The sequence below is a fragment of the Phycodurus eques genome, chromosome 11, assembly GCF_024500275.1.
Source record: "Phycodurus eques isolate BA_2022a chromosome 11, UOR_Pequ_1.1, whole genome shotgun sequence".
NCBI lineage: Eukaryota > Metazoa > Chordata > Actinopteri > Syngnathiformes > Syngnathidae > Phycodurus > Phycodurus eques.
Window position 1 is genome coordinate 16,099,478 of NC_084535.1, and position 13,898 is coordinate 16,113,375.

The 13,898-nt window shown below is 39.2% G+C and overlaps 1 protein-coding gene across 9 annotated transcripts in view; it reads left to right on the forward strand.

Moving 5' to 3' along the window:
* pde10a (phosphodiesterase 10A) overlaps positions 1-12,565 on the forward strand; it is an 89,451-nt gene extending 76,886 nt beyond the window's left edge. For 8 of the 9 annotated variants that reach the window (XM_061689876.1, XM_061689877.1, XM_061689878.1 and 5 more), the window contains 8 exons: positions 146-229; positions 316-466; positions 560-715; positions 4,488-4,660; positions 5,437-5,548; positions 5,657-5,737; positions 8,418-8,506; positions 9,635-12,565. In XM_061689876.1, coding sequence (XP_061545860.1) covers positions 146-229; positions 316-466; positions 560-715; positions 4,488-4,660; positions 5,437-5,548; positions 5,657-5,737; positions 8,418-8,506; positions 9,635-9,734 — 946 coding nt within the window. In that variant the 3' untranslated portion in view covers positions 9,735-12,565. The remainder of the gene's footprint in view (positions 1-145; positions 230-315; positions 467-559; positions 716-4,487; positions 4,661-5,436; positions 5,549-5,656; positions 5,738-8,417; positions 8,507-9,634) is intronic. The other variant, XM_061689880.1, reaches the window with a different exon arrangement.
* The last annotated feature ends 1,333 nt before the right edge of the window (positions 12,566-13,898 follow it).

A 13,898-nucleotide genomic window follows, 5' to 3' on the forward strand; every position in this document is an offset into this window, starting at 1 on the left:
ATTTGTTTTGTCTTTCATAAGGTCCAGGCAGGGTGGTGTCAAAAGTCTACATTGGGGAGGGATCACATGACAGGACAGCATTGGCATGACTTCCAGACAGTTAAACAGACCCACCCAGCAAAATTGACTCCTCTTCCTCCTCCAGGTTTCACTTTGACATAAATCCTTTTGAGGAGATCTGGCCTGCAGTTTTCATCTACATGGTTCACAGCTCCTGTGGAAAGAGCAGGTAAGGTGCTGGAGTCTTGTTAGGGTGCCAATATCTGATTTAAATGTCATTTCATGTTTGTTCATCCCTTTTCTTGCTTGGTGTAGCTTTGAGCTGGAGAAGCTGTGTAGATTCACCATGTCCGTACGCAAGAACTACCGGCGTGTGCCCTACCACAACTGGAAGCATGCCGTGACCGTGGCTCACTGTATGTACGCCATCCTACAAAAGACCCCTGGGACCTTCACAGAGCTAGAGGTCTACTACTCACTGGGTCACGTTGATAATGAATGAAAAATCATAATGTGACTCTGTAGTGTGTGGCTGCAAGAATTATCTTTCCTTTTACAGAAGAAGGGACTCTTGATAGCCTGCCTGTGTCATGATCTGGACCATCGAGGGTACAGCAACACTTATTTGCAGAAGTTTGACCACCCGCTGGCTGCTCTCTACTCCACCTCCACTATGGAGCAGCACCACTTCTCTCAGACTGTCTCCATTTTGCAGGTAGAGCTCCACTATGCCACGCCTCCTTTATGTCTACTGTCAGAAAATGTAGAATTTGAGGGCAGCAGCTCAGGGGCTGCAGTATGGGCAGTTCCAGGATCAGGCCATGTAGTGGAAAGCATACAGCACAGTACAGTTGCAATAATATTACTGAATTAAATAGGCAATTTGATTTTTAAATGGCAATAGTAACAGAAGATGCTGTTGCACACTTAAAGGCCCAGAAAACGGCAGAATTAATCAAAAAAATCGTTAAGTATGTGAAATCAGGCTTCAAAATGGTCAAACATTGAGATGTTCTTTCAGCTTCCATACACTGTGGGCTTGTGGCTGAATGCTCTGAAAATCCCACTCTTCAGTTGTCAATCAAATATGTGGCTTCTCTCCCGGCTTCCTCCATCCCAGCGATGCACATTGCACACGCTCTCACTGGCCAAAGAGAGGCAAATAGTGGTGGACAGGCAGCCTCTGAGGCCCGGCGTACTGACTGGCAGCTGCACCGGACAAATCTTCCCCATGTAATGTGCTTTACATTTTCCCCATGTAATGTGCTTTACATGATTAAAAGAATTTAAAAACAAAAACAAAAAACAGCTTCTAAACAAATAAAACAAAAAGAAAAACACACAGTGCAAGAAAGATCATTTAAAAGTGGAAATGCTCTAAAAAGCATGAGAAAAAAGAAAGGTTTTTAACGTGGACTTAAAAACATTCACACTTTGGGCTGACGTCACTTCTGTTGGCAATTTATTCCATTTGTGTGCAGCATAACAGCTAAATGCTGCTTCACCGTGTTTGCTTTGGACTCTGTGCTCCACTATTTGACCTGAGTCTGTCGCTCTCAGAGCCTTACTGGGTTTATATTCCATTAGCATTTCTTTCATGTATGCAGGACTTAAACCATTTCGTGATTTATAGACCAGTTGCAGAACTTTAAAATCTATTCTAAAGCTGACTGGGAGCCAGTGTAGAGACCTTAGAATTGGAGTAATATGTTCTGACCTCTTTGTTCTGGTCAGAACCCGAGCTGCGGCATTCTGAATGAGCTGCAGCTGTTTGATCCTCTTTTGCGGGAGTCCAGTCAGAAGACTCTTAAAATAGTCAAGTTTATTTGTGACAAAAGCATGGATGAACTTCTCCTGGTCTGCTTGGCACATACAAGCCTTCACTCTGGATATGTTCTTCAGCTGGTGAAAAGCTGTTTTAGTAATTGATTTGATATAACTGTTGAAAGTCAGATCGGTACACAAAGGTTTCGGACTTGGGCTTTGGTTTTTAAAGAGAGTGACTCCAGGTATATACTAACAGCAAGCCTCTTTTCTTTACTTACAAAAAAAAAAAAACCGCAGTTTTCTTGTGGTTTAATTTAAGAAAGTTTTGGCTCGTCCAGTTATTTATCTGTGTTAGACAGTTACATAACACGTCAATTGAACTGCCGTCATCTGAAGACACTGCTAGATATAACGGTGTCATCGGCATATCAATGATAGTCAACATTAAGGTTCTGAAGAATTTGACCCAAGGGTAGCATATACAGGCTGAACAGGAGGGGTCCAAGAACTGACTCTTGAGGGACCCCATAGGTCAGTGCCATTCGATGAGATTGAACACTCCCAATGGTTACAAAATAACTCCTTTCCTCCTGGTAGGACCTGAACCTTGTAAGGACTGTTCATGTAGTCTACCCACGTTCCAACCTGTACAGCAGTATATTATGATCTACCGTATCAAAAGCTGCACTGAGATCCAACAAGACCAGTATTGACACATTTCCCGAGCCAGTATTCAACCTTACTTGTATATCATTTAGCACTTTGATAAGAGCATATCAAGTACTGTGATGAGTTCAGAAACCTCACATTTTTCAAGAAGTCCATATAAGTTCAAGAAATTGCAGAGTTGATTAAAAATAACTTTATTGACAATCTTGGCTATCTATGAAAGGGAGATTTGACATGGGTCTATAGCTTGCTAACATGGAAGCGTCCAACGTTCTATTTATTAGAAGTGGCTTAATGGTAGCTACTTCACGGGCCTTAGGAAACTCGCCTGACTAAAGTGAAAAATGTATTATTTGCTGCAAATCAGCTAGCACAGACTTCCCAATGATTTTGAAAAAGTCAGATGGTATTGAGCTAAGATGGCTCCTTGATGGTTTCAGCTGCTGAACCGTTGTACATTTCGGCTGAATGCACTGAAAACAGGCCCGTTAAACTTTCAACAGTCAATTAAATACGTTTGATTGACAGCTGTAATATATATCACACCAAGTCATTGCAGGCCTTTTCCATACTGAGTTTGTGTATTCTGGAAAAATTTGGCATCCAGGGAAGAGGCATTTTTCGGGTTTAGGCATAGCTTGCTAGCTAACTGCAGGGTAACTAACTAGTGATCGAAAATGGGCCTTGTAATAAAAACGTCGTAACTCACAATTGCAAAGGAAAACCACTGATATGAGAAGGTGCTTTTTATATAGTGGGGGAGGGCCAACTCATGCCAGAAGCTGAAGTGCATCATTGGGCTGCATTTTAGCCACAGCCAAAAAAATCCTGGCAAACTGAAATGGTGAAAAAGAGGTCAACGCTGTATGTCAACAATCCAATACTACATTGCTGTCAGTCTTTGCACATGTTTTCAGCAATTGTCTTCAAACATAGACAATGTATTTAGAAATAAATCACTGAATTCACTTTACATGGTCTTTAAAATGAACATCCTCAGTTGCAGGTAGATTGCTGTTATTATTAGTGAGATGTTTTATTTATGGCTGTCAAACTAATTGAGTATTAATCATCACTTTTTCTTATCATAATACACCAGTTTTTGGCTGGGCACTTTTGTTGCTTAGTAAAGGACTAAATCATGATGGCCTGATTTAAAATAAAAAATAAAAAAAAGCATTCATTTTGGGAAAAAAAGCAAACTACTTTTACTATTCACTAAAACATGTCTTTGCATATGCATACAGCATATTAATACTGTACATGTACAGTATTTTACCACAGTTGTAAGATAATAGAGAAGGTTAAAATGCTTTAGAGGTTGGAATATGGGCGGCTGGTTAGAGCGTCAGCCTCACAGTTCTGAGGTCCGGGGTTCAATCCCCGGCCCCGCCTGTGTGGAGTTTGCATGTTCTTCCCGTGCCTGTGTGGGTTTTCTCCTGGAGCACTCCGGTTTCCTCCCACGTCCCAAAAACATGCATGAATTGGAGACTCTAAATTGCCCGTAGGTGTGACTGTGAGTGCGAATGGTTGTTTGTTTGTATGTGCCCTGCGATTGGCTGGCAACCAGTTCAGGGTGTACCCCGCCTCCTGCCCGATGATAGTTGGGATAGGCTCCAGCACGCCCGCGACCCGAGTGAGGAGAAGCGGCTCAGAAAATGGATGGATGGTTGGAATATTGTGTAGAAATCTTAGATACAAGTTGAATATAATGTAAAATTAATGGGAAACAATTGCTATAACACTCACACACGCAGAATGTCATAATGTCTTCACACACAAAAATACTGGCATCATAAACATGCAGCTTCACATGACAAACACTGAGCTGGTCTGATGGTTAACTAAATAAGATGAATCTCCCTTGATTTCTAAATAAATTTTTATCTGGTATGTGTATTCTGTGCACTCAAACAAATGTGAACTAACTGAACAAATGGTCATCAGACCTGTGATGCTTTACAAGTTTGTCTATCTCTTGTAGTCTAGCTGAGCTGAACGCCTCATAAGTGGAGCGTTTGCTTTTTTATTGATCTCTTTGTTTCTCATAGCTGGAAGGGCACAATATTTTCTCCAACCTGAATTCCAGCGAGTACGAGCAGGTGCTAGAGATCATCCGAAAGGCCATCATCGCCACAGACCTGGCCCTTTACTTCAATAACCACCAGCAGCTGTCAGAGCTTCTCACGTCAGGTGTGCTAGACTTCAACAACCACTCACACAGGTGAGACCACAGCCAGGTCACCCATGGATACTTGAAATCGTTAAGGCTTAGACTTGTAATATTTTGTATCCAAGGTTTGAAGAATGCTTACATCCAATTTTTTTTGAATATATTGGTATACAGGCAGCATGGTCTCATAGTCACAAGGGCTTAGTTTGAATCTCCATAGGAACATCTCTGTGCATTATCCCCGTGCTTGTGTGGGTTTTCTCTGGGAATCCACTTTCTTCCCACATATCCCAAAATAGGCATCTACTAAATTTCACTGAGTTGTCAATGTGAGTGTGAACAGTTGTTTGTCTACTGTATATGTGTCTTGTGATTGAATGGCAACCAGTCTGGTGTGCGTCCGTCCCTAATGAGGAGAGGTGCTATCGAAAATGGATGGAAGGATTTGTTATACATTTACCACTACTTTAAAGTGTTGCTTTTTAAAATAAATTATGCTAATTGCATCATAGTGTTTAAAATATACCATTTTCTTTCATTATATTCAATTCTACTAACTTTTTTAAGTATTATGACATGACTATCTTTGGTTATTGGCAAAGAAAAAAAATGCCTTACAGCAATTTGAATATAGTTCCTTGCATATAAAGTGAGCGCTATAGAGTGCTATGATTTTGACCTTAAAAAATGTATGAGACTATATTGCTGGATTTTAAACTTTTTCTTTTAGTTAACAGTAAAACAGTTGAGTTGAATTTCACACACAGAAACAGAAGTGAACTGTACATCAGCACTCAAGGCGATAATGTAGCTTTTCTCGCCTACAGGGACCGTGTAATTGGGCTGATGATGACAGCATGTGACCTGTGTTCTGTAACCAAGCAATGGCAGATCACACGACTCACAGCAAACGACATCTATGCTGAGTTCTGGGCCGAGGTACACCGTCATACCAGTTTACAACGATACGCATCTGTTGCAAGAGTTTCAATGCATTTGAATTACATAAATGTATGTCATCTCTACTTACTTTTTTCTTTCACACAGGGAGATGAGATGAAAAAGATCGGGATGCAGCCCATCTCAATGATGGACCGAGACAAGAAGGATGAAGTTCCTCAAGGCCAAGTAAGACCTCAACTTTTAGTCACTTTATTGATTTGGTTTTATAGCGAGTACCTCCCAAACAAGGATATTCAGTAATTTTTGCATTGTGATCTGAAATTTTAAATTCAGTTGCATTCTAGCGATTATTGTATCCCACCAGCATACATTGGATATACAGTCTACAGTCTAAAATCATTAATTTGCAGAACAAGCAGTTTCATTTCAAATTAGTTGACATTTAGTGCCTATTAATTTTGGGGAAAGTTTGTGAATGTCACAAAAGTATTGGGCCTCATTGTTAAATGGCTTTCCTTAGTAAAACAGTATAGTGCTGTAGTTAGTAGTAGCTAGTAGCAGTAGCTTCTTTGCCTTTGAACTGTTGTTACTGTCCAGTAGTGGTGTCACGATACCAGAATTCTAACTTAGCGGTACTGAAACAATACCACGGCAAACATCCAAAACATCAGTAAAAGCAGTGGAATGAAAACTGACAAAACAACTTCAAATACCAAAATTAATTACGATAAGCTTGAAAAATTATGTACTAATGCAATTAGCCCATTCTTTTTTCAAATAAATAGATCATTGCCTGAATTATCATCTATATTATATAAAAAAATATTATATAATATAATATTATATACATTAATATATTATATAATATAATTATATAAAAAAATTCACCACCCTTGTTTCTTCAATTTCTTATTCATTATATCTGGTACTACTAAAGGCATTTTGCCTGAAGAATACAAAAGCTTCATTGTATTTTTAAATATAATTTTGGTTATTATCAAGAAAACCATGGAATATGCCTGGAGCTAGATATCAACTCTAACTCTTACGAGCTATTTTCATTGTCATCTTTGTCCAAACAAAGGTACCTTTAGTTGTACCTGGCATTAAGAATGAACAGGAAACTCAAGAAACAAGAGTTCTAATATTTTTTACATATACTATATTAACTATTTCTGTATTTATATGTACTTATACTTAATACTGTGTATTTTATGGTTTCAAGCTTTTAGTGTGCAGTATTCTTGTATTTAACTGCATTTGATCTCTCCCATTGTAAACAATACACTGTGTACCCACTCAGTGTAGTGTTGTTTTTCATTGCGTACGGAGCCATGACACTTTCAAAACGTGGACCTTTTTGCTCCACTTGGATAATAAGTGGTTTTCCTTTTGCATTCGGTGGATTTTTATTGTTCTCAAACGCCCCGATTTCCGGAGTGGTCTCCGACGACGAGTGTAGCCGGTTGGAGCACTCCAAGCTTGGCTTCCAAGTTGTCTCATGCTATCATTGCTATCCATCTCCTGCTGGTAACTCTGACTCTCGTGTGCATGGATTACAGAGTTTCCTTAACAGCACAGGAGCATCCACTGCATATAACACTTTGCTCACACAGCCTCGTGAGCTGCGCGGCCTCTGAGGTTACACTTCCCTGCGACTAATGCACGCTAACGTGTTTGCAGAAGGCAAGAGCTAGTCGACAGTTTGAAGCCATTTCGTTCTCCCAGCTCCCACCTAGTCGCGTGCACACAAGCTGTCATTGCCTGACTGTCGGCTTCTTGGGTACTGGCCTTTAAGACAATGTATGAATTCAGCACTTTAGCCTGAGTATTTTTCTTTCTTTTTTTTTTTTTTTTTTTTTTAACTACCAGTACTAAAAAAAAAACTGGTACCGTTCTATTTTTGACATCAGAATACTTTGGTACGATACTGGTATCGGTACTTGGTACACTACTGTCCAATGTGATTTTTTTTATTTTACATTTTTCTGGGCGGCACTTTTGAATCCTAAGAGTCATGGCATTTACCATCCTGACAATGTTTTTATTGAAGGTAGAAACACCTCATTTTGCAGGTTGATTGATTGAGAGCGAAGCAGTTGCCCTGATATTTTTCTCATCCTTCTTGATGTAGCAAACCGTTGTCTTGAGTCGTTCTTACTGCAACGTCAGGCAACTACGGTGGCCTGGAAGTGCAAAACAATATAACAAATTGTGAAACACACACACTGAAAACAATTTAGGCAACAGCAGCATTAAGCTTGTCCTCCCTTATCTAGATGTTTCACCTTCTCATGAATGTTCAGGGACTTCCTGCTCTTTTTTCGGCTCACCAGAACCCTTACATGAAGGTGATTACAGTACCATAATACAGAGATGCGGAAGTGAGCAGCGAGGCGAGCAGCGAGATGCTTCTACTGTACATAGAATGCACCAGCCAATAAGCGATGGAGAAAACAATAGCAACGCTCTGATTGGCTGTATCAGTAGGTACGCCGATCCATGGTGATGTGCGAGATTTCAATGAATAAACAATGCGGCGAAATGCCACCAAATGGCGAAAATATACGTGAAGTCAAAATTAATAACATGTCCAGAAAAAAGTAACGTCAGACAGCGACAATGGAGAGACTGGTTAAATAAAGATGTATTTTTTTTTTTTTGAAGATGAACATTTTAATCGAAAAAAAAAAGCGCAAAATACTGGGACCGCGATAGAGGCGTTTACTCTATGCTGTATGGTGTATGTTTATTTGACATTGAAATTGATATATGGATATGCAACGTTGTTTGTTTTTTGTTTGTTTTGTTGCAACCACTTCAGTAGTGAACAAATCATATAGTACATGCATTGTGTGAGTGTACTTTGATCCCGTATAGTACTTAATTTTTTTGTCATTTTTAGGTGGGCTTCTACAATGCTGTAGCAATTCCATGTTATACAACACTAGCAGATCTTTTCCCTCCATCCAGTTCACTTCTAAAAGCGTGCAAGTAAGGATCTTATCATACATTATTTAGTCCCACAGCCTCTGAAAGCATGTTTTGTTTTTGCTTTTCATGTTTTTATAAAATCAAAGCATGTATAATCTGTTCAATTAGCTTTATTGTTTTTAAATGTAAAACATACATCAAATAATAATATAATAAAGACACTAATGCTCAGTTTTGATTTGCACTTAATTGACAGCAATTAGCAGTGCGGTAAAACTGCACTGCATTATACAGAGACACAATTGAGCATTAAGGCCTGCCCCCTCCCCCTTTTCTTTTGTCCTCCGGCCACCACATGCGCGAGCGCCCCCCTCAACTAAGTCGGCACCGCTTTCGATCGAGGAAGCTCGTCCATTCGGTTTCGATCGCTTTTCCTAGTCGCGATCGGTTGGCGGAGCCTCAGCAAGCAACTACCGGCATCCCGTACCGGTCACACACGCAGCTGAGAACAGGAGCTGGGCCCACCACCAGTTCAATCAGCAGGAAAGTTATGAGTGCACCCCGAGGGGACAACAATTTGTCTTCTTTTGTCTCTTTTGTTTTTGTTTTATCTTTCTGCATCCTTTTCTTCTTTTACAAAACCTGCTTTGTTTTCCTCCTGAGATGCACGGAGATAAGACCATCCCCCAAAGACCAACGAACCTACAGTCATGAGTACCTCAACAAGCGGTGTACAATATTAGTGCCTATTAATTTTGAGGAAATTACTCGCTTCACACAAAATCCGAGCTTTGCTCTCTCTCTGTCTCTTGCTGTGATTTTTGAGTTTAATAAGGAAACCTCTGTCATCTAGGACTCGTATTTCATAAAATGGAGAAACTTTTAGATTATGCGACTGATAAAAGGTTTCTTATCACTTTTCCTAAATTTTGTACATTTAAAAAAGAGACGTGGTGCCCTTTACGAGAAAAAATAGCTTGATTTATAACGTTAAGCATAAAACACTAAACCGGAAGCAACGCAGGCGTCGCTGCTTCGACGAATTTATTTCTTAAATAAATTAAGTTTTATCCAAACACCAATATACGCTATACTATATATATATATATATATATATATATTTAGCACAGAAAATGGATTGATGGAGGTTTGTGTGTGACTCTAAAGCAGGTGCTATGTGTGTTGCAGGGAGAACTTGGGCCAATGGGAGAAGATAGCGCACGGTGAAGTGGAGGACGTCGTTCTGAGCCGGCCTTCTGATTCAGGTCCTGTCAAGGTGGACAACTGACTACCAAAGGGGTGACTGTCCATCATAACGAGTTCAACCTGAACCCTGCTTTTTTTTTTTTTTTTTTTTTTTTTTTGGAGGGGGAGAGGAGCAGGAGCTCAGCAAAAAGGCGCCTTGACTGAACAAAAAAAACGCAAGTTACCTCAATGGGTGACGGAGGTGTCAAAGCTGATGGTTTTACCAATCCCAGAGACTGACTGACAGCTAACGGGGAGGAACTAAAACCTATCACCCTAAATCCACTCAGTTTGGGAATTTATTTGTTAAAATGGTTTTGTGCCATTTTTGTTGTTTATTTGGCTATTTGTTATTTGTTACTGTGTTTTTTTAATACTGTTATTATTATTATTACTATCATTATTATTATTTGAGTTGATTCTTTGTGGTCTTGCATTTGAGAGGCCTTACACGGAACCTTTCACGGGAAGGCGATGTGAAACCTTGTAGTGTGGGTTCATATCCTTTTAAAATGGTACTGTTTGCCTTCTGTGGTAAATAAGTCACTACTACTTCAGCAAGGTATTCAGAGACAGAAGGAATGTGTAGTATATTGAACATGCATGGTGTAATAATGCCACCTTATAGATGAGGGGGACGTCAGAATGTTTTTCTTTCTTTTGAGCAAAAATCCTTTGCAGTACTTGAATAAAGACACACAACCTGTTTCAACAAAGACAGCAGAAATCCCGCACGATATATTTTGCCATAAAAAAGGATGAACTGAGACCATGAGAGAACTGGGATTACTGTATGTCAACACTGTCACAAGAGAGTCACAATGCGTTGCCCCGAAGTTGACCCCCATCAGAGCACTGCCCCAGGCCATCACAAGCACTTGGAACCTGCTGCAAGCAGTCACATATGTTTAAGACAGCTTATAAACATTTCACATGGGATGTCCACAGGTAGAAGATAAGACGTGATTGGTGAAAATGAGACTTGAGCACTACTCTGTGTCATCAGTGTCAGATCTGATAAGCTGCATGTAACTCTGGGATTGTTCCGTAAGATTGTTGCTTTATTTTTTGCAGGTGTGTCTAACACTTCACCAATCGCTCGTTCTCCTGATTTTCCAAGATCTTCTCGAATACAGTTTTGTTGGTCTGTTCTTAATGGTCATTCCAATGGACATAGTCCCTCTAATAATTTGATTCAAGAATGCTAAGGTGGCACCAACTGTGTCAATGTACACTTTGTTCATTTACAGGAGCTATGTAAAAAGTCTACACACCCTTCTTTAAATGGTTTAAGATCATTTCAAGACTTTCTAACAATATTGATCTATAAGCTATACAACTCAATTGAAAAAAAAAATCGTTTTGAGAGGATAATTCAAATTAAACAACTGAGATGATGTGGCGGCACAAATGTGTACACCCTCTTAAATTGTCGATGTGGCGGAGTTGAGAATTAACCAATCACATTCAAACTCATGTTAAATGGGAGTCGGCACACACCTGCAACCAATTGAAGCTCCTCCGATAACCGCAAATAAATTTCCACTTTTGCTGACATTTTGTTTTTCTTTCCTTTTCGTGCTAACACTGACTAGTGTTTTGAACGGTTTATAATTCCCTCCACCATGACTAAGACCCAGTTCCAGCTGAATAAAAACAGCTGACGACTGTATTTGTGTCAAATAAACCTTTGGGAATTATGGTCAAAAAGGTCAACCTTGGTTTAATCGTGCCCGAACACATTTTCCCACATTCGTTTGGGAAATTTCAATTGTTCTTGCACAATTTTAAACCAAGCTTGAGCATTTTGTCCATAATTCCAGAAGGTACGTTTTGCGCAAACATAACCCTGCCCACCACCACTCAACAGAAGAAAACCATACCCACAGCATTAAAGCATGGTGGGGGCAGCATCATACTTTTCATCTGTTTTTCTTCAGCTGGAACTGTGGTAGTCAAGGTGGAGTCAAGTGTGAGCAGTTCAAAATACCAGTCAGTGTTAGCCCAAAACTTATAAGTGAGTGTCCACACTTGTGCAACCACATTATCTCATTTGTGTATTTTTATTTTCCCTCTCGATTTTTTAATTTCAAATGAATTATGCATGTTATATGTCACAATAGTGGTGAAAAAAAGTTTTGATGATTTATCTTGGTCTTATTTTTTGCATCACAAAAAAATGGCATTTGAATGGGGTGTGTAGACTTTTTATATCCACTGTATGTTCTGTTGATCCCCTGAATGTGGCATGTGCATTGATGTGTTCTGTCTTACTATTCAAATTGCTTCCCGTAAGTTCCAACCAAGAGCAACAATTAGCATGCACATAAACTGAAGATGATACATAATTTGCATATAAAGTACAGTAATAGTTGTGTACTGTGTACAATCTATAATTGATATTTGCTCTAATGGTGCTAAACTGAATGGTAGTCATGCACTTTCTGTGTGTGTCTGCGTGTGTCTGCGTGTGTGTGCGTGTGCGCGCGCGTGTGCGCGTGCCTGCCTGCAAGTGTGTGAGTCTATTAACTTTTACCCCACATGGTTAAGAACACGGTGAAGTCCACAACACTGCACTGTTCCTTCTACATTTCAGCACCAGTTATATCATTATCTGCACTATGTTTAGCATACCTTTATTATTATTCTTGGTGATGATGATTATTATTACTATTATACCTATTATTTTGTTAATTAGAATTAAATTAACTTATATTTTTTTATACAAAGAAAAATAATGTTGGCCTTTTTTGTTTGAGACAAACGAAACGGTCCATACATGTTACTGTTACCCAGAATAATTGAGAAATGTTTCAAATGTAAATGTAAGAACAGTAGAGAAAAATGACTTTTATTAAATACCTGAAAAATAAAATACTGTGTTGGATCATTATTTTGTTTGTCAAGTTATTAGTTCTCCATTTCAGATATTCCACTACAAATTTCATACAAAGCGTTTATTTAGTTGTGGACATTTTAATTACTTCTGACTGGCATCTTTGTGCGGCACGGTGGACGACTGGTTAGAGCGTCTGTCTCACAGTTCTGAGTGCCGGGTTCAATCCCCGGCCCCGCCTGTGTGGAGTTTGCATGTTCTCCCCGTGCCTGCGTGGGTTTTCTCCGGGCACTCCGGTTTCCTCCCACATCCCAAAAACATGCATGAATTGGAGACTCTAAATTGCCCGTAGGCATGACTGTGAGTGCGAATGGTTGTTTGTTCCTATGTGCCCTGCGATTGGCTGGCAACCAGTTCAGGGTGTACCCCGCCTCCTGCCCGATGACAGCTGGGATTGGCTCCAGCATGCCGTGACCCTAGTGAGGAGAAGCGGCTCAGAAAAGGGATGGATGGGTGGATGGATGGCATCTTTGTTGGCTGTAGCGTGGATCTTAATTCAATTATCTAACAGGCTTATTTTTAATTACTTACATTAAACATTTTTATTTCACATTCAATAACAGAAGACCATCATATGTATATCGTCAGGTGCAAATTTAAAATTTTAGCACTCGAAGAGCAAAAGTAATATTACGTTTGCAAGACCTTGAATTCAACACAACTACCTGTTTCCTTGACAACTGGGTGAAGTTGAACTTGTTCTCAGATGTATAATTAGTGCAATTTTTTTCTTATATACAGTATGACATGTATTATACTGTATACATCCATATATACATATACATATGAGGGGCACTCAAAAAGTTATGAGTCCAATTTAATTTAACCTATTAATAATTGTATGTTTTTCAGAAATTTTAGAATGAATTATTAATTATTATAAAATAAAAATAATTTTTTTTTTTACAATTTTTATTTAACTTTTGTGTTCAAAATATTTGAATTCATTACCTACGTACATATGACTATATTTAAAACCACTGTTAATGTTCAAACTGTGTATAATGTTACAGTGGCTTATTATAATATTAAATACACTTTTTTAAGAAAGAAATATTTGCCTTGTTGTTGATGAACACAGACTATGACGCTACTGTATTTTAATGTTGGTCAATCTGGTGCTACTCGGAGATATATATCTATTTATATCTATCTAGATATATAGTATTTTTGGAGGTGGCACTTTGTGTGAAACATTTGAGAAGGACTAATCTACATCAGCCACTTCAACTAGTTCTGCTCCATTTAAAAGGAACCCAATGGTGAGTAAGTCATTGATGGCGTGGTGATACATTCGCCTCACTTCAGTGC